General features: G+C 48.5%; 1 protein-coding gene across 2 annotated transcripts in view; it reads right to left on the reverse strand.

Annotated features, from left to right (window-relative positions):
* LOC139228112 (cation channel sperm-associated protein 2-like) overlaps positions 1–27,976 on the reverse strand; it is a 64,111-nt gene that overhangs the window by 23,000 nt on the left and 13,135 nt on the right. The window contains exons 5-8 of one of the 2 annotated variants that reach the window (XM_070859296.1): positions 23,992–24,165; positions 17,571–17,639; positions 16,441–16,613; positions 116–277 (exon numbers count right to left, since the gene is read on the reverse strand). In XM_070859296.1, the coding sequence (XP_070715397.1) occupies positions 116–277; positions 16,441–16,613; positions 17,571–17,639; positions 23,992–24,165 (578 nt within the window). The remainder of the gene's footprint in view (positions 1–115; positions 278–16,440; positions 16,614–17,570; positions 17,640–23,991; positions 24,166–27,976) is intronic. The other variant, XM_070859295.1, reaches the window with a different exon arrangement.

Genomic DNA, 27,976 nt, shown 5'->3' on the forward strand with positions numbered 1-27,976 from the left:
TTCCCTCAAAGGTCATTATCTAACGTGTTGTAAAATTGTTGTGAAGCGCCTTGGAACGTTTTACTACGTTAAAGGTGCTATATAAATAAAAGTTATTTTTATTTATTATTATTACCTTAAATGCTTTCGTTATAGCCAATAAAATCAGCCGCACTTGATGAAATCTTCCCATACGTTTCAAAGAACGTAAAGCTCTGAAGATTCGGATAACTTTTAAAAAGTGGAGTTCAATACTGGTTTTGAGCTGAAATGAGTTGACGATCTCTGGAATTAAAGACTGGTTACAAAAGTGAATCAGAAAAATTATGAGTTTGAGACACATTGCGATTCTTTTCAACCCACCTTAGTTTTTGATAGAGCAGAATAATGTGAACATAATTGTTGCATATCTTACAAGAACTTCACAATTTTGCACAGATAAAAAGGTTCTACTTCCAATATTGGCCAATATTTATCACTCTATCAACATAACAAAATATAGATTATCTTGTCATTATCACATTGCTGTTTGTGGGAGCTTGCTGTTGCACAAGTTGGCTGCCGCGTTTCCGACATTACAACAGTGACTACTCTTCAAAAATACTTCATTGGCTGTAAAGCACTTTGAGATGCCCGGTGGTCATGAAAGGCGCTATATAAATGCAAGTCTTTATTTCTTTCTTTCCACAACCCAGTTCCAATTCTTTCTCAGCCCTTGCCTGCTCCCTCCAATAAACCAACTCCAGAACCTATCTTTCTGCCCTAAGTCTCCCAAGTCCTCTCAGCCCAAACCCCTGCCCCTTTCCAGCCCCAATTTCTCTCTTACTTGCACATGTTCCAGGAGATTCTTGATACCCTTTCCATGTTCAATCCCAGGAACAACCTTTGACTTGTTACATATTGGTTGCCATTAAAGAAAATACAGCAGTGAAATGAGAGAAACAGAAGACAAAATTCTTCAGGGCTGATTACCAAACCCGGTAATTTTTATAAAGCGATTAAACTAGAAAGGACGGCGGGGCAAGAGAAAACCGGATTCTAGAGGAGGAAAATTGTAGGGTAGAAGGTAGTCAACTGGGGAGTATGGATAATATTAACCAAAGTGAAATACATGATTGAGAGACCAGGAAATAAACAGACACCAAGCAACATGAAAAGGGGAACATCGATAAACTATATCTCTACGAATGCTGGAAGAAAAATGCTAGAATTGGACACTGTGAAGGCAATAGAGAACTATGATGTAGGAGGAATAACAAAAATGTAGTAGAGTATTTGAAATAAATACTCAACACCAGGTGTACATTCGAAGATTCAAGCAATTTTTTTATTTGCACCGGTGAGGAGGTGACCTGCTATGGGTCTAGCCAGGTCACTGACCAACGTTTCAAACAACCTTTTATATGCTTAATCATACATGTCCAGCCTCATGCATGATCCCTTGGCACAATTTGATTAGTCTAAAGCCTGCGTGCACACTGGCTGATTGGTTACTTCCCTTCCGCGTCATATAATCACCTGCCTATGTTTTATGCCTAGCTCGCATAACAGTAAAGTACCGCCTCCATTACCGAAGAAGCGTATGACTGATGTGACCACAATCTGTTGTTGCTACTAGGACCCTGTTAACGTTGCACCTCTGCCCCATTGTTCTGCTTTCCTGCCCTCCTAGGCTCCTGTGGTTCAATCTCCAAGTCACACAGCTTACATCCGATAGTCATTGCAAAGTCAACATGTTATTCCTAATGTTATCGCAACTGCCCATGAAGCAACCTGAAAAGCTGACCACTGCAAAAGCCTATTAGTTCATTTGAGTCCTGAGTCCCATTCTTGACCCTTTAATTATAGCAGAGCTCAAAAGCCCCATTTCAAAAAGCATGGCTAAATTGAGAGAATGGAAATGGATTTAACATTCCAAGGTGTTCAGAAAACATAGAAACATAGAAACATAGAAAATAGGTGCAGGAGTAGGCCATTCGGCCCTTCTAGCCTGCACCGCCATTCAATGAGTTCATGGCTGAACATGCAACTTCAGTACCCCATTCCTGCTTTCTCGCCATACCCCTTGATTCCCCTAGTAGTAAGGACTTCATCTAACTCCTTTTTGAATATATTTAGTGAATTGGCCTCAACAACTTTCTGTGGTAGAGAATTCCACAGGTTCACCACTCTCTGGGTGAAGAAATTCCTCCTCATCTCGGTCCTAAATGGCTTCCCCCTTATCCTTAGACTGTGTCCCCTGGTTCTGGACTTCCCCAACATTGGGAACATTCTTCCTGCATCTAACCTGTCTAACCCCGTCAGAATTTTAAACGTTTCTATGAGGTCCCCTCTCATTCTTCTGAACTCCAGTGAATACAAGCCCAGTTGATCCAGTCTTTCTTGATAGGTCAGTTCCGCCATCCCGGGAATCAGTCTGGTGAACCTTTGCTGCACTTCCTCAATAGCAAGAATGTCCTTCCTCAGGTTAGGAGACCAAAACTGTACACAATACTCCAGGTGTGGCCTCACCAAGGCCCTGTACAATTGTAGCAACACCTCCCTGCCCCTGTACTCAAATCCCCTCGCTATGAAGGCCAACATGCCATTTGCTTTCTTAACCGCCTGCTGTACCTGCATGCCAACCTTCAATGACTGATGTACCATGACACCCAGGTCTCTTTGCACCTGCCCTTTTCCTAATCTGTCACCATTCAGATAATAGTCTGTCTCTCTGTTTTTACCACCAAAGTGGATAACCTCACATTTATCCACATTATACTTCATCTGTCATGCATTTGCCCACTCACCTAACCTATCCAAGTCGCTCTGCAGATTGGGCAGATTGGGCAGAAAAGGAGGCGGTGTAGGTCATATGCATCAAGGACACTGGGACGTAAATGAAGTTGATCCTATGGGAGGTACCATGCTGCACAGTGAACGACTTTCGTTGGACAATTCAAAAATGAAAAGAATCCAAGCCTCGGGATATGTTGCAGACTTCCAGGTCAGCATAAGAAGGAGTGCAGTTTGCGCTACAAAGCGATAGGAAGGGTATGTGAGAAGAGACAAGTTATTTTACTGTTTTTTCAATCAACCCAAATATAAATTGGGAAAAACTCGAGTGGTTTAGAGTCAGAGTCGATAAATGTAACGTGTGTCAAGGCAGCCAGGAAAGGCAGTGCTCAATGTGACCTGGTATTCACTAATGCCCCTAGTAACAAATAGGAACACTCTGGAAGACAGCGACCACAGAATGATCAAGTTCAACATGATCCATTGGTCGGGTATACCCAAGACCAGAAGTCAGTCGATAAATTTAAAAGGGTTAAATTCAAAGAAATGATGGAACAACTATTTTAAAAAGGAGGCAGACAAAAAGCAGGAAACTGTAGACCAGTTAGCCTAACATCTGTGGTTGGGAAAATGTTGGAGTCCACTATTAAAGAAGCAGTAGCAGGACATTTGGAAAAGCATAATTCAGTCAGGCAGAGTCAGCATGGATTTATGAAGGGGAAGTCATGTTCGAGAAATTTGCTGGAATTCTTTGAGGATGTAACGAACAGGGTGGATAAAGGGGAACCAGTGGATGTGGTGTATTTGGATTTCCAGATGGCATTTGACAAGGTGCCACATAAAAGGTTACTGCACAAGATAAAAGTGCACGGGGTTGGGGGTAATATATGGATAAAGGATTGGCTAACTAACATAAAACAGAGAGTCGGGATAAATGGTTCATTCTCGGGTTGGCAATCAGTAACCAGTGGGGTGCCACAGGGATCAGTGCTGGGACCCCAACTATTTACAATCTATATTAACGACTTGGAAGAAGGGATTGCTGATGATACAAAGATGGGAGGAAAAGCAATGTGTGAGGAGGACACACAAAATCTGCAAAAGGACATAGACAGGCTAAGTGAGTGGGCAAAAATTTGGAAGATGGAGTATAATGTTGGAAAGTGTGAGGTCATGCACTTTAGCAGAAAAAAATCAAAGAGCAAGTTATTATTTAAATGGAGGAAGATTGCAAAGTGCTGCAGTACATTGGGAGTGACCTGGGGGTCCTTGTGCATGAAACACAAAAGGTTAGAATGCAGGTACAGCAAGTGATCAGGAAGGCCAATGGAATCTTGGCCTTTATTGCAAAGGGGATGGAGTATAAAAGCAGGGAAGTCTTGCTACAGTTAGACAGGGTATTGGTGAGGCCACACCTGGAATACTGCGTGCAGTTTTGGTTTCCATATTTATGAAAGCATATTCTTGCTTTGGAGGCAGTTCAGAAAAGGTTCACCAGGATGATTCCGGAGATGAGTGGGTTGATTTATGAGGAAAGGTTGAGTAGGTTGGGCCTCTACTCATTGGAATTCAGAAGAATGAGAGGTGATCTTATCAAAACGTATAAGATTATGAGGGGGCTTGACAAGGTGGATGCAGAGAGGATGTTTCCACTGGTGAGGGAGACTAGAACTAGAGGGCATAATCTTAGAATATGGGGCCGCCCATTTAAAACTGAGATAAGGAGAAATTTATTTTCTCAGAGGGTTGTAAATCTGTGGAATTCATTGCCTCAGAGAGCTGTGGAAGCTGGGACATTGAATACATTTAAGACAGAAATAGACATTTGTTAAACGATAAGATGTTATGGGGAGCGGGCAGGGAAGTGGACCTGAGTCCATAATCAGATCAGCCATGATCGTATTAAATGGTGGAGCAGGCTCAAGGGGCTGTATGGCCTACTCCTGCTCCTATTTCTAACGTTCTTATGTTCTTATGTAACTAAAGGAAATAAATTGGGATTAGTTGCTCAACAACTAGGGTAGAGACAAATGGAACTCCTTCAAAGATATAATCCTGAGCATAAAGGATAAATACATCCTTAAAACCAACAAGCTCAGACTAAACAAACATGACACTGAGTAGATAAACAAAACAAATTCAATTGAAACAAATAGCTGCTACTAATCCTGGAAGGAAAAGGGGAAAGGGGTTCACTAAGATGCATATAAGAAAATGAAGAAACATGTTAAAGAATGATCAGAAAGCAAAGAGAAAACTTAGGAAAAAAAAGCATTGCAGCAGAGACGAAACAACAGTAAACAATTCTGTCATGTATTTAACTATCATTGTAACCCATGTATAAAGCTGACCTAACTTATACACCTTGAGAACATTGATCACAGGGGGCGAACTTGTGGGAGACACTCCTAACCTGGACTTTCCGGTATAAAAGAGGAAGCTCCACCCACCTTCAGTCCCTTGTGGTCTTGGTAATAAAGGTAACTGGTCACAGAGTGACCTTCTCTCAAGTATGGGCGTCGTGTGCATTTATACTGTATAGTAAGGACATATTATTGGCGACGAGAAACTGGGATTTAAACCATGCGAGCATGGCCACTAACAGCACAGAAGAGAGGTACTGTGTTGGTAATGACTGGGACGACTTTATTGAGAGACTACAGCAAAGTTTTGTCACTAAGGAATGGTTGGGACAGGATCCGGCCGACAAACGCAGGGCTCATCTCCTGACGGTGTTTGGATCCAGGACATACTCCCTGATGAAGGACCTTCTAGCGCCAGAGAAGCCGGCGGACAAGACGTTCGAAGAGCTCAGTAAGTTGATCAGGGAACACCTTAAACCGGCGAGCAGCATGCACATGGCGAGACACCGGTTTTACACGCACTGGCGGCGAGAAGGGCAAAGCGTTCCAGACATCGTGGCAGATCTCCGGCAACTGGCGAGCCTATGTAAGTTCCCAGATGCATGCAGAGCGGAGATGCTGCGAGACTTTTTTATTGAGGACAACGGGCACGTTGGGGATTTCAGGAAACTTATTGAGACCAAAGACTTGACCTTGGAAGCGGCGGCTCTGATAGCCCAGATAATTATCTCAGGGGAGGAAGAGACCAGAATGATTTATGGCAAAAATCTTGGCTCAAATGTAGCAAACGACCAGGGAGCCAACATTGTTAACGTGGCATACAGTTCTCTAGGCAGACAAGGGCAATCGGACATGCACCAGCATGTAGTCGAACCCAAAGGGGGATTTCAACAGAGACAATGGCGAGCTGAACGACAATTCATGCCATCGCAATGGACAATGTGGCCAGTAATGGTGCCATCAACACCTGTTAATGGTGCGCTTAAGGACAGTTACAGAGATAGTCAGAGACGATCGACTAGTAATGGACCTTTAGTTTCCAACAATGGGGCCTCTAGCTCATGCTGGAGGTATGGAGGCAAACACCCAGCCAGAGCTTGCAGGTATCAGCAATATACCTGCAGAAACTGCAACGTCAGCAGTCACTTGGCGCGTATGTGCAGGAAGCCTGCAGCCAGGTTGATGTACGAGGAGGACGGGCCCGATGTAAGCCCTACAAGGCCAAATGAATACTGGGGGAAATCGCTGGAAGCTGAAGTTCAGCGAGTTCATGTGGAGCACATGTACAGTTCATATACCAGGACGCCACCGATAATGGTGAAAGTGCTCCTCAATGGCATCCCAGTATTAATGGAGCTAGACACGGGGGCCAGCCAGTCCCTGATGAGTATCAAACAGTTCGAAAGGTTGTGGGTGTCCAAGGCCAGGAGGCCAAAATTATTGCGATTGACGCATGCTACGGACATATACAAAGAAGATCATTCCGGTGCTAGGCAGCGCCATGGTAGTCGTGACCCACAAAGATTCGGAGAACATGTTGCCACTCTGGATTGTCCCAGGGGACAGTCCCACACTACTGGAGAGGAGTTGGCTTGCTGTCATGAACTGGAAATGGGACGATGTCAATGCAATTTCTTCTGTGGAGCGAGTATCATGCTCACAGGTCCTGGACAAATTTGACTCATATTTCAACCCGGCATTGGCACTTTCATGGGGACCAAGGTAGTGATTCACATAAACCTGGAAGCCAGGCCAGTACACCTCAAGGCCAGAGCGGTACTGAACGTGATGCGGGAAAAGGTAGAATGCGAATTGGACCGCCTGCTGAGGGAAGGCATCATCTCGCCAGTCGAATTCAGTGACTGGGCGAGCCCGATTGTGCTGGTGCTCAAGGTGGATGGGTCAGTCAGGATATGTGGCGATTACAAGGACACCATCAATCGGGTGTCACTCCAAGACCAGTACCCGCTACCGAGAGCGGAGGACCTCTTTGCGATGCTATCCGGTGGCAAACTTTTTTCAAAATAGGACCGGACCTCAGCTTACATGACCCAAGAGCTGGCGAGTGAATCGAAGAAGCTGACCACCATCACGACACACAAGGGGTTGTTTGAGTAAAACAGATGTTCGTTCGGGATTCGTTCGGCCGCCGCGATCTTTCAGCGAAATATGGAAAGCCTCCTCAAGTCGATTCCAAGGGCGGTGGTTTTTCAGGACGACATCCTCCTCATGGGTCGCGATACTGGAGAACACCTTCACAACCTGGAGGAGGTGCTACGCAGACTGGACCGGGTAGGGCTGCGACTGAAAAAGGCGAAGTGCGTCTTCTTAGCTCCAGAGGTAGAATTCCTGGAAGGAGCGTAGCAGCAGACGGGATCAAACCTGCTGCGTCCAAAACGGAAGCGATCCAGAGAGCACCCAGACACCGTAACACAACGGAGCTGCGTTCGTTCCTGGGGCTCCTGAACTATTTTGGCAACTTTCTTCCCAAATTGAGCACGCTGTTGGAGCTGTTACACGTGCTCCTACGCAAAGGTCGCGATTGGGTCTGGGAGGACAGCCAGGGAAGGACTTTTGATAGAGCACGCAATTTGTTATGCTCCAACAAACTGTTAACATTATATGACCTGTGTAAGAAACTAGTTTTAACGTGCGATGCGTCGTCCTATGGGGTCGGTTGTGTGTTGCAGCATGTGAATGCCAATGGTCAGTTACAGCCGGTAGCTTATGTCTCCAGAAGTCTGTCCTGGGCAGAAAGGGGCTACGGGATGGTAGAAAAGGAAGCGCTTGCATGTGTATATGCAGTAAAAAAAATGCACCAGTACCTGTTTGGCAGGAAGTTTGAGCTGGAGACAGATCACAAACCCCTAACGTCCCTTTTGGCCGACAACAAGGCCATAAATGCGAATGCATCGGCCCGCATACAGAGGTGGGCACTCACGTTAGCTGCCTATGACTACACAATTCAGCACAGACCGGGCACTGAGAACTGTGTCGATGCACTCAGCAGGCTCCCACTAGCCACCACTGAGGGGGCAACTGAGGATGATGCTGAGATGGTCATGGCCGTTGAAGCTTTCGAAAGCGAAGGCTCACCTGTGACAGCCGTCAGATTTAAAGTCTGGACAAATAAAGAGCCGCTACTGTCTTTAGTTAAGAAATGTGTTCTGAATGGGGACTGGGCAGTCACGTACGGGACATGCCCTGAGGAGTTTAAACCATTTCTTCGGCGCAAGGATGAACTCTCGATTCAGGCCGATTGCCTACTGTGGGGAAACCGAGTAGTCATGCCCCAGAAGGGCAGAGAGGTGTTTATCAGAGAACTTCACAATGAGCACCCGGGCATTGTCATGATGAAGGCAATTGCCAGGTCACACATTTGTCGGCCAGGGATAGATGCAGACCTGGAACTTTGTGTTCGCAGGTGCAACATGTGTGCTCAGCTGGGCAACGCACCCAGGGAAGCCCCCCTTTGCCCCTGGTCCTGGCCCGCCAAGCCATGGTCATGCATCCATGTGGACTACGCAGGTCCTTTCATGGGAAAAATGTTTTTGGTTGTAGTAGACGCCTACTCCAAATGGATTGAGTGTGACATTCTCAATTCAAGCACATCCTCTGCCACGGTAGAAAGTCTACGGGCAATGTTCACCGCCCATGGTCTACCAGACGCCTTGGTCAGCGACAATGGCCCGTGCTTCACAAGTACTGAATTCCAGGACATCATGGCAGGCAATGGAATCAACCATGTCAGAACAGCACCGTTCAAGCCAGCCTCAAATGGCCAGGTGGAACGAGCAGTGCAGATAATCAAACAGGGGATGCTCAGAATCCAAGGAAGTTCCCTACAAAGCCGCTTATCACACCTCCTGTTGGCCAATAGATCCCGACCACACTCACTCACAGGGACATGGATCCTCGACCATGGTCTGGAGGGCCAGGACCACAAACTTAGTGGTGCCTCTCTGGGCGCGTTGCTCAACTGAGCACACACGCTGCATTGCCGTACACAGGACTCGTAAGTCAGAGTCGATACCAGGCCACCACATGTGGGATCTGGCTATCGCTTTCATCATTACTATACCCGGGTGTGTGCTGTGGAAATCCGAGATGAACGTCTCCCTGCCCTTTTTGGGTAGCACTACGCGGTTACCCCACAACAGGCAGTCTGCCTGAATGAATAGCTCGTCCTTTCGCCGCTGGAACGGCTTGATTTGCTCTTGCATTTCAACGGGGATGCTGGCCCAGCTCCCATGCAGTACACAGCTTTTTTACGAGGGATAGTAGAGGATCTTGGCTGGTCCAAGTCCTAATCTGGCGGGCTATGATAGGTGACTTATTATTTTCAAATGCTTCCATGGCCATCAACAAGTCTGTGGGCTGCGCCACCATCAACAAGTTTGCAGGCTGCGCCATTTCCATCCCCGTGGCGGGCAATGGTAGCCGACTGAGAACATCCACACAGTTCTCGGTGCTTGGCCTGTGGCGGATGGTATAGTTATACGCTGATAGCGCGAGTGCCCACCTTTGTATGCGGGCTGAGGCATGAGTATTTATCCCCTTGTTTTCAGCGAACAGGAATATGAGGGGCTTGTGATCGGTTTCCAGCTCAAATTTGAGGCCAAACAGGTACTGATGCATTTTCTTTACCCCGAACGCACACGCTAATGCCTCTTTCTCAATCATGCTGTAGGCCCTCTTGGCCTTAGACAAGCTCGTGGAAGCATAGGCAACAGGTTGCAACTTCCCCGCAACGTTAGCTTGTTGTAAGACGCATCACATGCTAGCACAAGTCTTTTACACGGGTTATACAATACAAGCAGCTTGTTGGAGCATAAAATGTTTCTGGCTTTCACAAAAGCAATTACTTGTTTTTTTCCCCATACCCAGTTCTCACCTTTATGCAATAACACATGTAGGGGCTCTAAGAGGGTGCTTAACCCCTGTAGGAAGTTACCAAAATAGTTGAGGAGTCCCAAGAACGACCGCAGCTCCATGACGTTCTGTGGCCTGGGCGCGTTCCTGATAGCCTCTGTCTTGGCGTCTGTGGGCCGAATGACGTCCGCCGCGATTTTTCTCCCCAAAAGCTCCACTTCTGTTGCCATGAAGACGCATTTCGACCTCTTCAGCCGCAGCCCTATGTGATCCAGTCGCTGGAGGACCTCCTCCAGGTTTTGTAGGTGCTCGACGGTGTCCCGACCCGTGACCAATATGTCGTCCTGAAAAACCACCGTACGTGATACTGACTTGAGTATGCTCTCTGTGTTTCTCTGGAAGATCGCTGCGGCCGACCGAATTCCAAACGGTTGTAGATGAACAATCCCTTGTGTGTGTTGATGCAGGTGAGGCCCTTCGAAGACTCCTCCAGCTCCTGCGTCATGTAGGCTGAAGTCAGGTCGAACTTGGTGAACGTCTTGCTTCCTGCCAGCATCGCCAATAGGTCATCTGCCTTAGGTAGCGGGTATTGGTCCTGTAGCGAGAAATGATTAATAGTTACTTTATAATCGCCGCAAATCCTGACCGTGCCATCACTTTTGAATACTGGAACAATTGGGCTGGCCCACTTGCTGAATTCCACCAGGGAGATGATGCCCTCACGTTGCAGCCTGTCCAGCTCGATTTCCACTCTCTCCCTCATCACGTGAGGTATCGCTCGCGCCTTGTGGTGAATGGGTCGTGCCTCTGGGACCAAGTAGAGCCGCATCTTCACCCCGGAAAAGTTTCCAATGCCTGGCTCAAAAAGGGAAGAAAATTTGTTAAAAACCTGGGTACATGAGGCCTCATCGACATGTGATATCGATCGGATGTCATCCCAGTTCCAGCAGATTTTTCCCAGCCAGCTCCTTCCATCGCCCGAGACAATCCAGAGTGGCAGTTCATGCACCGTGCCCTCGTAGGTGACCTTGACCATGGCGCTGCCCTGGACAGTGATGAGCTCTTTGGTGTACGTTCTCAGTTTTGTGTGGATTGGGGTCAGGGCTGGTCTGAGAGTCTTGTTGCACCACAGTCTCTCAAACATCTTTTTACTCATGATGGATTGGCTAACGCCAGTGTCCAGTTCCATGGCTACGGGTAAGCCATTCAATTTTACGTTTAGCATCATAGGTGGACATTTCGCCGAAAATGTGTGCACCCCGAGTATTTCAGCATCTGCCTCCTCTCGCTGAGGCTCGAAATTGCTTTGAGTCACCATGGACCGATCTTCCTCTGCCACGTGGTGGTGAGCAGGTTTTACAGAGCTTGCAGCTCGTCTGCAAGCTCGTTGGAGGTGCCCCATTGTTCCACAGCTCTTGAAAACATACCCTTTGAAGCAGCATGAATATACTGAATGGAAGCCTCCACAACGCCAACACGGTGTGAATTGCCTTGCATTCATCCTTTGTTGCGGACTCTGAGTCACCTGAGGCCTGCTGGCAGTTGCAGACTCGTGGTTTCTGCCCTGTACCTTTCTGGTCGCAAACACAGTTCCTGTTAATTTTTGAACATTGCTAGCACTTGTGTGCTGAGAGATTTGTTTGGTGTTATCACTGGTGGACATAAACGTTTATACAATCGCAATGGCCTTGCTGAGGGTCGGTGTTTCTACAGTCAAAAGTTTTCGTAAGGTGGTCTCGTGGCCAATGCCCAGTACAAAAAAGTCTCTGAGCATTTGCTCCAGGTAGCCATCAAACTCACATTGTCCTGCAAGTCGCCTTAGCTCGGCGACGTAACTCGTCACTTCCTGACCTTCAGATCGCTGGTACATATAGAACCGATACCTCACCATCAGCACGCTCTCCCTTGGGTTAAGATGCTCCCGAACCAGTGTACACAGCAACTCATACGACTTATCTGTGGGTTTCACCGGAGCCAGAAGATTCTTCATGAGGCTGTAGGTCGGTGCCCCGCAGACCGTGAGGAGGACCGCTCTCCTTTTTGCAGCGCTTCCTTCTCCATCCAGCTCGTTGGCTACAAAGTACTGGTCTAGCCGTTCGACATAGGCTTCCCAGTCCTCACCCTCCGAGAACTTCTCCAGGATGCCCACAGTTTGCTAAATCTTTGCATTGGATTCGTGTACTCGTCGCCAGTTGTTGTGTTCCTAACACAGATGAGGCTGCACACAGGGAGGTTAAAGTAACAGTGACCTCAGTCTTTATTGAGACACTCCAGAGTGAGTAACGGGCCTTAGGGGCCGGCTTATATACAGTGCTCCCAAGGGATGCTGGGATCCCTTGGGATTTCAGGGGTGCGCTCCCTGGTGGCGGAACATGGGAGTGCATGCTTTACAGATACACAACACTAGCTTTCTGTGTTTTTTGCACAAGGACATGCAAATCTCTCTGAACACCAACATTTAAAAGTTTCTCACCATTTAAAAAATATTCTGTTTTCCTATTCTTCTTACCAAAGTGAATAACCTCACCTTTCCCCACATTATACTTCATCTGCCACCTTCCTGCACACTCACTTAGTCTATCTATATCCTTTTGCAGACACTTTTTATTCTCCTCACAGCTTACTGCCCATCTAGCTTTGTATCATCAGCAAACTTGGATACATTACACTCGGTCCCTACATCTAGGTCATTAATATAGATTGTAAATAGCTTTTAATCCCACAATATTGAGAGAGACTCGGGAGGAGATTTGTAAGAAACTGATAGTCATTATTGACTGACTAGACACGAGTGAGGTACCAGTAGATTGGAAACATTTTTAATTCAAGAAAGGGGACAAAACAGACACAGGCAACTGCAGACCCATTAGTCATTCTTTCATTCCATGTAGCATTGTCAGGAGTAAAGTTGAGGATTATCTGTAGAATAGTAACCCAGTGAACAGTAGATTCAGATAGGGAAGATTCTGCCTGACAAACCTCCTCGACTTCTTCAAGGAAGTGACAGCCAAAGTGGACTGTGGGAAGGAAGTCCAATGTTGTACCTTGAGTGCCAAAAGGCGGTTGATAAATTCCATCCAAAAGTTTAATTTCAAGCAGTGGAGATTCAGGGTGAACCCTGGGAATGAAGAAAAAAACGGCCAACGGGTAGAAAACATAAAGAACTCATCGGGATGGGAGTAATTATTAAGTAGGGTGACCATGGGAGCACTATTTTTTCTAAATTATAGAAATAACTTGGTTTTCAGAAATTCAATGCAAAGTGGTCAAAATAGGAGGAGCAGTAAACTTGGAAGAGGCAGTTTAGAAATTACAGAATGAGATGGATAATATATGGGCAGAAAAATTGAAATTTAATGTAGACATATGTAAAGTTCTGCACATAGATAGAAATAATGGGCCCAAGTTTCCACAGGATAAAAAACGGGCGCCCCTCCGAGCTAGGTGCCCGTTTTTCGCGCCTAAAATGACGCCAGAAAAAAAACGCGCTATTCTCGAGCGCTTTGCAGCTCCTTGTCTGTTTGGCGCGGCGCCCAGGGGGGGCGGAGCCTACACTCGCGCCGATTTTGTAAGTGGGAGGGGGCGGGTACTATTTAAATTAGTTTTTTTCCTGCCGGCAACACTGCGCGTGCGCGTTGGAGCGTTCACGCACGCGCAGTGTGAAGAAAACATTGGCACTCGGCCATTTTTGTAGTTCTTTGTAGCTGTTTAATTTTTGAACATTTTTTAATAAAAGCACATTGCCATCAGCACATCAGCACTGAGGCGTCCCTTCTCACTGTCTCCTTCCCCTCCCTCCCCTCCGCGGCAACAAGCCGCTGTCTCCTTCCCCTCCCTCCCCTCCGCGGCAACAAACGGCAGTTTCCTTCGAACGATGGCTGAAGCACTTTCACACAGGTAGGAAGATGATTTATTTAATCTTTTCTTTGCTTATAAATGTTTATTCAGGTTGGATTTATTTGTATAATATTTGTAGAAGTATAAATAAGGATTGATTGTAGAATTTAATGAGTTCCCTTCCCCCCCCCCCTCTCCCCCATCTCGTTCTGGACGCCTAATTTGTAACCTGCGCCTGATTTTTTAATGTATAGAACAGGTTTTTTCAGTTCTACAAAAATCTTCACTTGCTCCATTCTACTTTAGTTTGGAGTACATTTTCACTGTGGAAACTTTCAAATCAGGCGTCAGTGGCCGGACACGCCCCCTTTTGAAGAAAAAATTCTGTTCTAAAGTAGAACTGTTCTACCTGACTAGAACTGCAGAAAAAAAAATGTGGAGAATTGCGATTTCTAAGATAGTCCGTTCTCCACCAGTTGCTCCTAAAAATCAGGCGCAAATCATGTGGAAACTTGGGCCCAATAAGTGACACATACTCCACAAATGAGATAGCAAAGGGTCAAGCCAAAAGAGGCTTTTGAAGTCTTAGTAGATTCAACACTAAACATGTTCAACCAATGCAGAGCAGATATCAACAAAACCAGTAAGAACACACCTTGAACATTATGTTCTTTTCTGGTTACCGAGACACAAGGGAGACATTCACGTGCTGGAAGCTATGCAAAGAATAACCACAAGGCTGACCTCTATGTCAAAGGTCTGATGGGCTGAAATTGTCCCTTTTTATAGCCCCATTAGTGCCTCCGGGGGGTGCTGACAGGGTGCAATGGCGTTTTTGCCCGGGGCAGGGGATATTGCCCTGGAGGTTTGGGGGCGCTGTCCCGGCTGTCCTAGCATTCCGGGCTGCCACCCTGGGAGCACCCCTCCAAGCAGACAGCGCTCCGCTTCCTTTGAGGAGCGCACGGTCCAATTCCGCATCAGGGGTGGCCGATAAAAGTCCCAGCCCCAGAAGGTTACCATCCCCAATCGGGGAGAGGGGCAATTTTGCCCCGTGAGTTCTGAGGTAAGACTGAAGAAGCTTGGGCTTTTCAACCTGGAAAGAAGGTGTCTCTGAAAGATGACTTTATAGAGTTATATAAAAGAGCTAAGGGAATGGAAAAAGGTAAGTTGAGAATATTGCTTTGTTCAATAGTGAAAACGGGAAAAGGGGACATGGCACAAACTAATAAAAGGCAAATTTAGGTATACTATCAGAAAATTCTTGACACAAAAAATGGACAACATGTGCAATAAACTTTCAGGTCAAATAGGAGAGACAAAAAGCTGGAAGCTTTCAAGAATGTGAAATGGGAGGACTTAAGGATCCTTTGGGATGGATGAACGATTGTCCGTCCGTCTATATCTGTTGGTCTGTCTACCAACCTATCTATGTCTGTCTGTCTGTCTGTCTGTCTATCTATCTATCTATGTCCACCTACCTGTATCCATAGCACAGTCTATGGGCGTGAGATGTTAATGGTGCTTAAACTGTAACTGACACTGAAAGTAAGTGAGACACTGGCACTGTGTAAGAGATCTTGGCATGGAGATATTTTAGCACAGGCATTGAGTGAGAGAGGCCCCGGCAATGATCGAGAGGGCCATTGGCACTTTTATTTCCAAAGGCAACACTGCAGCGCATCAGAAGCAGGCTTAACAAAGCAAGCTGCTATTTAAATGGAAGAGGAAGGAGAGTTAAAGAATTTGATCTGGACTGCAGGGCCGAAATTGCCCCTTTCTTTAAGAGCCATGACCACCGGTCGGTAATGACTCTCCGCCTAGTCGGTGCGGCGTAAGGACCATTTCTGAATTGCCCTATCTGGGTTTTGCAGCGGTAATCGCTACCTCGCCGCCAATCTTCCCGCCCCTTCAGGCAGACACAGACCCCCTGTCCATCCTGTGCAAGAAAATGCCCCCACGGGAAATTGCCCCACGGGAAATTGCCCCACAGGAAATTGCCCCGTGGAAGTGGAGCGGCTGCCGGTCGTTGCCCCCGACAGCTTTTCCCGGCAGTGAGCTGTGTGTAGATGGGCAGCGCGTCCGCCCTTAAAGGGGAGGGCGCACTGCCGCGGAGGCCATTTTATTTTAGTTATCGGCCGACTGCCGGGTCAGCCCGATAACGGTTGTCCACGGGTTCGGCTGGGCCACCAACAGATAGCCTGGCACTCCTGCTTGGGTGCCAGGCCTGGCCAAAACCCAGCCCCTCCATCCCCCCTCCCCCACACCCTGGTGGCCCAGTGGACCTAACTGAACCCCATGCAGAGTTTGCAGTGGCCCTCCCCTCTAACCGAAGGGGAGGGATGTCGTGACGTGTCAGCGTGACGCAGCATGGCCCCGGTCGTGTTGTCATCTGTGCGACGCTGATGACTGGGATGGGCGGTCGACCCGACCGAAAGGCACTTGTGCCCCACCCACGCCTGGAACACTGCATCGCACCGCTGGGGAAACATTTTCTGAGATCAGAATTTCTGTCGTATCTCCGCCCCATGGATTAGGGGTGGAGAAAACCTTTAAAAAAAAAGGCCCGTGCTCCCCGTTTGGGGTGGGGCTCAATTTCAGCCCCTGCGTTTCTTACCGTGAGTAGTACAGTCAAGTCAAACACATTCCAGCCGCTGCTCCAAAATTTTATAAAACCGGTAAGCCACCTGAGTATGATTTCACTCATCAAGACTGAGAGGATGCACCAGTCAATTATCACTAACACTGTCGTTATGGCAGAAAACTTTGGTCCTGGTTTGACAGCGACATCTGAGGAAGTATCATATATCATAGCGTTATAACAGCAACTTATCAAAGCGAATAAAATGGCTACCTGTAGTTATACACTCTGCCCAAAATGCTGCAAGAATACAACTTTGCATTTATTTCACAGTACGTGCCCTAAGCCAGTTTTTAATAAGTTTTGAAATTTTCCATAAATGTGTCTCGTTGCATGCATGCCGTGGAACATGGTTTATCACAAAGCTGGTATTTTCAAAGCTTTATAAGTACCTCTGGAAGGTTGTGGACAGCTGATAAAATAAAACACTGAAATGCCACCATATTAGTAAGGTCTGAAATTAAACTGCATAAAACTGTCTGAGCAATCTTGCTCACAGCAGCGTGGAGAAGAGGATTTCTCCCGGTCACTTCACGGAAGACCGCGCATCACATTTTGACATCATGCTGTATCTGATTCTTGGTAGTCTATGACGAGGAGGGTGTTTCACAACAGTGATGACTCCTCTCCATTTATAGTACAGAACAAAAAATGGATGTAAGCAATTTAGAGCAATTTTACTTGTGCTCCAGGTCCTTAGTATGAATTTCTGTTTCCCGCCCTCCCACCCTGTCCCGCCCCGTATCACCTCCGTCAGAACCGGAAATGGGCGGGTTGGAGGCGGGATCAGGTTGGGAATCCCATTTTTAACAATTTAACGGTCCCCACCCTGCAACAATGTCAGTCTACTAACTTCAGCAGTGGCTTCTCCGTATCTGAAATGAATTCCAAATTCTTATTCCTGGCTCACAGATACGTATAAGGGTTTCTATGGAATTATAAAGATTAACATTATCGATGTGTATATTGCCAAGGCGGTCATAGTTAAAATTATCACGCCCTTTGGAAGGTGCAGTAATTCCAATTATAACCTAACTGGTTGTCAAACCATTTTATTATTTCTGTATTGCATATTTCTCGCATACAGTGAAGGAGTTTTGTCTTACCTGCTAATACACCAAATACAATAGTGTTGATGATAATGAGATACAGAATAAGGTTTCTGAAAAATGCACCTGGTTGCCTCTGATCAGGAAAATGTACAGGATATTTTTCCCAAACCCACTAATCAACTGAATTCCACTCAAAATATCGGTCATATTTAGGGAAATAGTATTAAGGAGACGTCTAAATAATGGGACAGAGAAAAAAGACTAATACACTCTATTCTTACGATTCAGTGGTATCATTATTATTAGCCAAGCATTTCACTAATGACTTCCTAAAGGGATTACATTTTTCTATGTTATCATAAGAACATAAGAACATAAGAAATAGGAGCAGGAGTAGGCCATCTGGCCCCTCGAACCTGCTCTGCCATTTATTATGATCGTGGCTGATCCGATTATGGACTCAGGTCCATTTCCCTGCCCGCTCCCCATAACCCCTTATTCCCTTATCGATTAAGAAACTGTCTATCTCTGTCTTAAATTTATTCGATGACCCAGCTTTCACAGCTCTCTGAGGTAGCAAATTCCACAGATTTACAACCCTCCGAGAAAAGAAATTCCTCCTCATCTCAGTTTTAAATGGGCGGCCCCTTATTCTAAGATCATGCCCTCTAGTTCTAGTCTCCCCCATCAGTGGAAACATCCTCTCTGCATCCACCTTGTCAAGCCCCCTCATAATCTTATACATTGCGATAAGATCACCTCTCATTCTTCTGAATTCAAATGAGTAGAGGCCCAACCTACTCAACCTTTCCTCATAAGTCAACCCCCTCATCTCCAGAATCAACCTAGTGAACCTTCTCTGAACTGCCTCCAAAGCAAGTATATCCTTTCTTAAATATGGAAACTAAAACTGTACGCAGTATTCTAGGTGTGGCCTCACCAATACCCTGTATAACTGCAGCAAGACTTCCCTGCTTTTATACTCCAGTCCCTTTGCCATAAAGGCCAAGATTCCACTGGCCTTCCTGATCACTTGCTATACCCGCATACTATCCTTTTGTGTTTCATGCACAAGTACCCCCAGGTCCTGCTGTACTGCAGCACTTTGCAATCTTTCTCCATTTAAATAATAACTTGCTCTTCAATTTTTTTCTGCCAAAGTGCATGACCTCACACTTTCCAACATTATACTCCATCTGCCAAATTTTTTCCCACTCACTTAGCCTGTCTATGTCCTTTTGCAGATTTTTTGTGTCCTCCTCACATATTGCTTTTCTTCCCATCTTTGTATCATCAGCAAACTTGGCTACATTACACTCAATCCCTTCTTCCAAGTCGTTAATACAGATTGTAAATAGTTGGGGTCCCAGCACTGATCCCTACGGCACCCCACTAGTTGCTGGTTGCCAACCCAATAATGAACCATTTATCCCGACTCTCTGTTCTCTGTTAGTTAGCCAATCCTCTATCCATGCTAATATATTACCCCCAACCCCGTGCACTTTTATCTTGTGCAGTAACCTTTTATGTGGCACCTTGTCAAATGCCTTCTGGAAATCCAAATACACCACATCCACTGGTTCCCCTTTATCCACCCTGTTCGTTACATCCTCAAAGAATTCCAGAAAATTTGTCGAACATGACTTCCCCTTCATAAATCCATGCTGGCTCTGCCCTGAATTTTGCTTTTCCAAATGTCCTGCTACTGCTTCTTTAATAATGGACTCCAACATTTTCCCAACCACAGATGTCAGGCTAACTGGGCTACAGTTTACTGCTTTTTGTCTGCCTCCTTTTTTAAATCATTCATTAAAACTTTATTCAAGCAACGTATTCAAAAGTACTGTACCTTTCTAAAAAGAAGTTCGACTTTAATACATTGGGAAAGGTAAAATAGATACTTATAGCATTAAAAAAGTTGCAAGCATCCCAGTGTGGGGGTGCTTTTGTAGTCCTGTTGCCATGCCGACAGGAATGTTTCTCTTTGACCTTCCATTATAGTGTGAGTTTAGCCAATGAGCATAATGTTGTGGTGCTCCTGGTTGGATGATGCATTTGGTGTACTGGGATCAATGGGTAGGCTAGCCAATCGCAACGGCTCTTAAAGGGCTGCTGGTCACCCGTAAAGCTATCCTAATATTGGGCCGGGAGAAATGGATCCACCAACTCAAAGAAGGTGATCTGCAGTTTTGGAGATGCAACTTTGAAGCTGTGGTGACAGAACGTCCTTCACAGAAGGGTGGTCATATTTGGCTGTGGCGGGGTGGGGGAGGGTCACCTTCCCATCAAGAGCAGCCTTGACAGAGGTTGCCGAAAAGGTAAATACACTGAACAGGTAAGAAAGCAATTTGCTGGTTTCCAAAAAGGAGAACAAGATGGGCTACGGGGAAAAGGTCGGGGGAGTGGGACTAGCCGAAGTGCTCTTGCAGAGAGCCGGCATGGGCTCGACGGGCCGAATGGCCTCCTTCTGTGATGTAACCGTTCTATGATTCTATGATAAGACTGCTCACCATTTAGCTATTTTAGCAATCTCACTTTACAATGTATGCCAATGGCACATCAAATATAAGCTTGGTGCAGCATCCCATAGGAAACAGCACTCTGGCATTCACTCGCACCAAAGCATACGTTGCAATACAATACCATGTGACTCATTTTGCTGTATGCTTTGGCCGGAATTTCCCCCCAAAAACAAGTGAGTTTGGAGCGTGGGGGCAGTTAAAATGTTAAAAATGGGATTCCTGACCTGATCCCTGGCCTCCAACCTATACATTTCCAGTCTTGAAGGAGGCGGGACGGGATGTGGGGGGGGGGGGGGGGGCGGGACAGGATGTCGGGGGGGGGGGGCGGGATGTGATGCGGGGGGTGCGGGCCGGGATGCGGGGGGGGGGGCAGGATGGGATGCGGGGGGGGCGGGGGGGATGCGGGGGGGGGGGGGTGGGACGGGATGCGGGGGGGGGGTTGGGACGGGATGTGGGGGGGGGCAGGATGGGATGCGGGGGGGGGGGTGGGACGGGATGCGGGGGGGGGTTGGGACGGGATGTGGGGGGGTGCGGGACAGGATGTGGGGGGGTGCGGGACAGGATGTGGGGGGTGCGGGGACAGGATGTGGGGGGGCAGGATGGGATGCGGGGGGGGGGGGTGGGACGGGATGCGGGGGGGGTGCGGGACAGGATGTGGGGGGGGGTGCGGACAGGATGTGGGGGGGGTGCGGGACAGGATGTGGGGGGGGGCAGGATGGGATGCGGGGGGGGGTGGGACGGAGGCGGGGGGGGTTGGGACGGGATGTGGGGGGTGCGGGACAGGATGTGGGGGGGGCAGGATGGGATGCGGGGGGGGGGTGGGACGGGATGCGGGGGGGGGTTGGGACGGGATGTGGGAGGGGGTGCGGGACAGGATGCTGGGGGGGGGGGGTGCGGGAGGCAGGGTGACCAACCCACTTCCATATTATAATATTATAATCAGGCCGGAAGCCTCTTTATCAAGCTCCGTTTAGAATTTAACTGCACGTAGACAAGTTTCACACAATTTATGAAAGCCTGCAGTTAAACCGAGGCAGGGACTGCAACACCCAGGAGGCAGGTGGCTTTATACCTTCCTCCTAAATCCACGGTCTCTATCTAACCGACCGCCATGATTGCAGACCCCCTCACGAGCCCTCCGATTGCCTTCTGATCCCCACAATGAGCCTCTCCACACCGTACCGATGATGCTGTGGGCAGCCACAATCCTCCAATGGCAGCTCTGATCCTCTTCACCCGACCCGCCCCCCCCCCCCCCATCAATCCACACCCCCCCCCTCCCCCCCGCTGACGCTCCGGTCAACCACCCCCCCCCCCCCCCCAACGTGCTAATGGTCAGCTTACCACCCCCCCCCCCCCTTTTGGGATACCCGACTGCCACCCCGCCCCATCCCACGAGCCTTGGCCATTGCGTTCCCCGACCCCCCCCCCGCAACAATCCCCGAATCCACCCCCCCACAACCCCGACCAATGTCCCTCCCTGATTACTACCCCTATGCATCCCCCCACCAATTCCAGGTTCCCCCCCCCCCACCAATCCCCAACCCCTCCCCACAATCCCCAATCTCCACCCCATCCACCACCAATCCCCGACTCCCCCTCCCACCAATCCCCGGACCCCCCCACCAATCCCCCACTCCCCTCCCCACCAATCCCCGATCCCCCCCACCAATCCCCGACCCCCCCACCAATCCCCGACCCCCCCACCAATCCCCGACCCCCCCCACCAATCCACGACCCCCCACCCAATCCCCGACCCCCCCACCAATCCCCGACCCCCCCCACCAATCCCCGATCCCCCGCCACCAATCCCCGACCCCCCCCACCAATCCCCGACCCCCCCCACCAATCCCCGACCCCCCCCACCAATCCCCCGACCCCCCCACCAATCCCCGACCCCCCCCACCAATCCCGATCCCCGCCACCAATCCCCGACCCCCCCCACCAATCCTCAAACCCCCCCCACCAATCCCCAATCCCCCCCCACCAATCCCCAATCCTCCCCCACCATCCCATCCCCCCCACCAATCCCCGACCCCCCCCCACCAATCCCCAATCCCCCACAATCCCTGACCCCCCCACCATCCCCAATCCCCCCCCACCAATCCCCAATCCCCCCCACCAATCCCCAATCCCCCCCAACAATCCCGACCCCCCCATCAATCCCCAATCCCCCCCCACATCCACCACCAATCCCCGATCACCCCCACCACCAATCCCCGATCACCCCCCACCATCAATCCCCGATCCCCCCCCCATCATCCCCGATCCCCCCCACCATCAATCCCCGATTCCCCCCACCATCAATCCCCGATCCCCCCCACCATCAATCCCCGATCCCCCCCACCATCAATCCCCGATTCCCCACCACCAATCCCCGATCACCCCCCACCACCAATCCCCGATTCCCCCACCACCAATCCCCGATCACCCCCCACCACCAATCCCCGATTCCCCCACCACCAATCCCCGATTCCCCCACCACCAATCCCCGATCACCCACCACCAATCCCCGATCCCCCCCACCACCAATCCCCGATCCCCCCACCACCAATCCCCGATCCCCCCCCCCACCAATCCCCCGATCCCCCCCCCCCACCAATCCCCGATCACCCCCCACCAATCCCCGATCACCCCCCACCAATCCCCGATCACCCCCACCACCAATCCCCGATCACCCCCCACCACCAATCCCCGATTCCCCCCACCACCAATCCCCGATCACCCCCCACCACCAATCCCCGATTCCCCCCACCACCAATCCCCGATCACCCACCACCAATCCCCGATTCCCCCCACCACCAATCCCCGATCACCCCCCACCAATCCCCGATCACCCCCCACCAATCCCCGATCACCCCCCACCAATCCCCGATCACCCCCCACCAATCCCCGATCACCCCCCACCAATCCCCGATCACCCCCCACCAATCCCCGATCACCCCCACCAATCCCCGATCACCCCCCACCAATCCCCGATCCCCCCACCACCAATCCCCGATTCCCTCCACCACCAATCCCCGATTCCCCCCACCACCAATCCCCGATCACCCCCCACCAATCCCCGATCACCCCCAACCAATCCCCGATTTCCCCCCACCACCAATCCCCGATTCCCCCCACCACCAATCCCCAATCACCCACCACCAATCCCCGATTCCCCCACCACCAATCCCCGATCACCCCCCACCAATCCCCGATCACCCCCCACCAATCCCCCGATCACACCCCACCAATCCCCGATCACCCCCCACCAATCCCCGATCACCCCCCACCAATCCCCGATCCCCCCCCCCCCTCGCTGCGATTCCTCCTCTGGACTGGCTGGGGTCTCTCAAGCTGGCTGGCTGTGGGTGGGAATCTGAGGCCTCACATGAAAATCAGGCCCTGTGATTAAAGGCGGCAGGGCCTGCAGGAAATCCGGCCTCCCTGGTCTCCCGCCCCAACGTGCCACCTGGAGAAATGTTCGGTCTTTGTTTCAGGATTTGTCAAGAAGGCAGCATTCTAACCTATGCTCCACTTCACACTCTCTCGGTATTCCCCAGGTAGTTGTCGCTGGGCTAAGTAGCCCCAACATGTCAAGTACCTCATAGCATCCAGCAATATCATCAGCCTTGGCTCAGTTCTGAGGCAGAAGGTTGTGGGCTCAGGTCCCACTCCAGAGACATGAACACATAATCTAGGCTGTCGCTTCAGTGCATCTTTTAGATGAAGCTTTAATCCAAGGCCTTGCCTTCCCTCTCAGCTGGACGTTTAATGATTATGTTAGATGGCGATGTGACAGTAGGCATACATGAGATTTCATATAGCCAGTCAATTTCCTGGACACAGATCATGTGAGACAGTATTACCATCCAAACTTTTCCTTTTGCAGAAACTAAAAAACACTGTTAATGAAATTAATTTTGCAAAAACTTTAATAACAAAGGTGACTGGAGATTTGTTAAGGATACTTTCTAGGATCCAATCTGCCCACATGCTGAGTGGTGGGTAATTGACATAGCGATTCTTAAGAGAGTTTCTTTCTCTGTGGTTTGTGGAGACACTTATTTTTCGAACTGGATTAAAATCAAAACGCACCAGCTGCAGAGGATCTTCAATCATCAACTTGTGCAACATCTTTGGATCTATGGAACAATGAGTAAGGATCATTATAAGCCTTTTTGCATTGACTGCATTATTACTTTTTTCGAGTTTTTATATATATTTTTGTCATGTATACATGCTGTTTGTAGCCACCAGATGGTGTCATTATTGGAGGCCACTGAGCAGCACGCACATAGAAACATAGAAACATAGAAACATAGAAAATAGGTGCAGGAGTAGGCCATTCGGCCCTTCTAGCCTGCACCGCCATTCAATGAGTTCATGGCTGAACATGCAACCTCAGTACCCCATTCCTGCTTTCTCACCATACCCCTTGATTCCCCTAGTAGTAAGGACTACATCTAACTCCTTTTTGAATATATTCAGTGAACTGGCCTCAACAACTTTCTGTGGTAGAGAATTCCACAGGCTCACCACTCTCTGGGTGAAGAAGTTTCTCCTCATCTCGGTCCTAAATGGCTTACCCCTTATCCTTAGACTGTGTCCCCTGGTTCTGGACTTCCCCAACATTGGGAACATTCTTCCTGCATCTAACCTGTCTAACCCCGTCAGAATTTTAAACGTTTCTATGAGGTCCCCTCTCATTCTTCTGAACTCCAGTGAATACAAGCCCAGTTGATCCAATCTTTCTTGATAGGTCAGTCCCGCCATCCCGGGAATCAGTCTGGTGAACCTTCGCTGCACTCCCTCAATAGCAAGAATGTCCTTCCTCAGGTTAGGAGACCAAAACTGTACACAATACTCCAGGTGTGGCCTCACCAAGGCCCTGTACAACTGTAGCAACACCTCCCTGCCCCTGTACTCAAATCCCCTCGCTATGAAGGCCAACATGCCATTTGCTTTCTTAACCGCCTGCTGTACCTGCATGCCAACCTTCAATGACTGATGTACCATGACACCCAGGTCTCTTTGCACCTCCCCTTTTCCTAATCTGTCACCATTCAGATAATAGTCTGTTTCTCTGTTTTTACCACCAAAGTGGATAACCTCACATTTATCCACATTATACTTCATCTGCCATGCATTTGCCCACTCACCTAACCTATCCAAGTCGCTCTGCAGCCTCATAGCATCCTCCTCGCAGCTCACACTGCCACCCAACTTAGTGTCATCCGCAAATTTGGAGATACTACATTTAATCCCCTCGTCTAAATCATTAATGTACAGTGTAAACAGCTGGGGCCCCAGCACAGAACCTTGCAGTACCCCACTAGTCACTGCCTGCCATTCTGAAAAGTCCCCATTTACTCCTACTCTTTGCTTCCTGTCTGACAACCAGTTCTCAATCCATGTCAGCACACTACCCTCAATCCCATGTGCTTTAACTTTGCACATTAATCTCTTGTGTGGGACCTTGTCTAAAGCCTTCTGAAAGTCCAAATATACCACATCAACTGGTTCTCCCTTGTCCACTCTGCTGGAAACATCCTCAAAAAATTCCAGAAGATTTGTCAAGCATGATTTCCCTTTCACAAATCCATGCTGACTTGGACCTATCATATTACCTCTTTCCAAATGCACTGCTATGACATCCTTAATAATTGATTCCATCATTTTACCCACTACCGATGTCAGGCTGACCGGTCTATAATTCCGTTTTCTCTCTCCCTCCTTTTTTAAAAAGTGGGGTTACATTGGCTACCCTCCACTCCATAGGAACTGATCCAGAGTCAATGGAATGTTGGAAAATGACTGTCAATGCATCCACTATTTCCAAGGCCACTTCCTTAAGTACTCTGGGATGCAGTCCATCAGGCCCTGGGGATTTATCGGCCTTCAATCCCATCAGTTTCCCCAACACAATTTCCCGACTAATAAGGATTTCCCTCAGTTCCTCCTCCTTACTAGACCCTCCGACCCCTTTTATATCCGGAAGGTTGTTTGTGTCCTCCTCAGTGAATACTGAACCAAAGTACTTGTTCAATTGGTCCGCCATTTCTTTGTTCCCCGTTATGACTTTCCCTGATTCTGACTGCAGGGGACCTACGTTTCTCTTTACTAACCTTTTTCTCTTTACATATCTATAGAAACTTTTGCAATCCGTCTTAATGTTCCCTGCAAGCTTCTTCTCGTACTCCATTTTCCCTGCCCTAATCAAACTCTTTGTCCTCCTCTGCTGAGTTCTAAATTTCTCCCAGTCCCCGGGTTCGCTGCTATTTCTGGCCAATTTGTATGCCACTTCCTTGGCTTTAATACTATCCCTGATTTTCCTTGATAGCCACGGTTGAGCCACCTTCCCTTTTTTATTTTTACGCCAGACAGGAATGTACAATTGTTGTACTTCATCCATGCGGTCTCTAAATGTCTGCCATTGCCCATCCACAGTCAATCCCTTCAGTATCATTCGCCAATCTATCCTAGCCAATTCATGCCTCATACCTTCAAAGTTACCCTTCTTTAAGTTCTGGACCATGGTCTCTGAATTAACTGTTTCATTCTCCATCCTAATGCAGAATTCCACCATATTATGGTCACTCTTCCCCAAGGGGCCTCGCACAACGAGATTGCTAATTAATCCTCTCTCATTACACAACACCCAGTCTAAGATGGCCTCCCCCCTAGTTGGTTCCTCGACATATTGGTCTAAAAAACCATCCCTTATGCACTCCAGGAAATCCTCCTCCACCGTATTGCTTCCAGTTTGGTTAACCCAATCTATGTGCATATTAAAGTCACCCATTATAACTGCTGCACCTTTATTGCACGCACCCCTAATTTCATGTTTGATGCCCTCCCCAACATCACTACTACTGTTTGGAGGTCTGTACACAACTCCCACGAACGTTTTTTGCCCTTTGGTATTCTGCAGCTCTTCCCATATAGATTCCACATCGTCCAAGCTAATGTCCTTCCGAACTATTGCCTTAATTTCCTCCTTAACCAGCAATGCTACCCCACCTCCTTTTCCTTTTATTCTATCTTTCCTGAATGTTGAATACCCCTGGATGTTGAGTTCCCAGACCTGATCATCCTGGAGCCACGTCTCCGTAATCCCATCCCTTATGCACTGGTGCTGCTCAGGTATAAAAGGCCAGACATTTGGTGAGTCAGGCACTTTTGGGGCAAAATAAAGCAGAAGCAAGGTTGTACCTTGTTTAGTTAAACAGTACTCAGTTTGAACTTTATTGCATACATAACATTTGGCGACGAGAATACAAGAACCTTTGTTTGCAAAATGAGCACGATTGGATTTTTAGAGCGATTCGTGGAGGGAGAAGATTGTGCAGACTTTGTGAGCTGTTTGAACCAGTACTTCGTGGCCAACAAAATGAAGGGGGTCGATGATGCAGATCGGTGACGGGGCATATTCCTCACTGTGTGCGGTTCGAAGATCTATGGTCTGATAAAGACTCTACTCATGCCGAGTGATCCAACAGAGAAAATGTATGAGGAGTTGTGTACATTGGTACGGGAGCACCTCAAGCCAGACGACGGCATCATCATCTCAAGATACAGGTTTTATACACACTTTCGATCGGAGGGCCAGAGTGTGGCGGAATTCATTGCCGACCTGAGACGTCTAGCGGGATCGTGCAAGGTGTTGGCAGACATGCTGCAGGACTTCTTTGTCATTGGTATCAACCACGAGGTGATCCTGTGCAAACTTCTGGCGGTGGAGGAGTTGGATTTAAAAAGGGCCATTCAGATCACTCAATCATGTGTGACGACGGACAGGAGTCTAAAGCAAATAGCGGTGAAGAACCGAACCTTGGCAAGTACTGTAAATGTGATTGATTCGCCGATCGGTAGAGCGGCACACGGCAGGGCCTATCCGGCTGTGTTCGCGAATGATTCGGCGTTCGGCAGAGCGGCACATGGCAGGGCCTATCC

Source organism: Pristiophorus japonicus, chromosome 17, assembly GCF_044704955.1.
Source record: "Pristiophorus japonicus isolate sPriJap1 chromosome 17, sPriJap1.hap1, whole genome shotgun sequence".
NCBI classification, from domain to species: Eukaryota; Metazoa; Chordata; class Chondrichthyes; family Pristiophoridae; genus Pristiophorus; species Pristiophorus japonicus.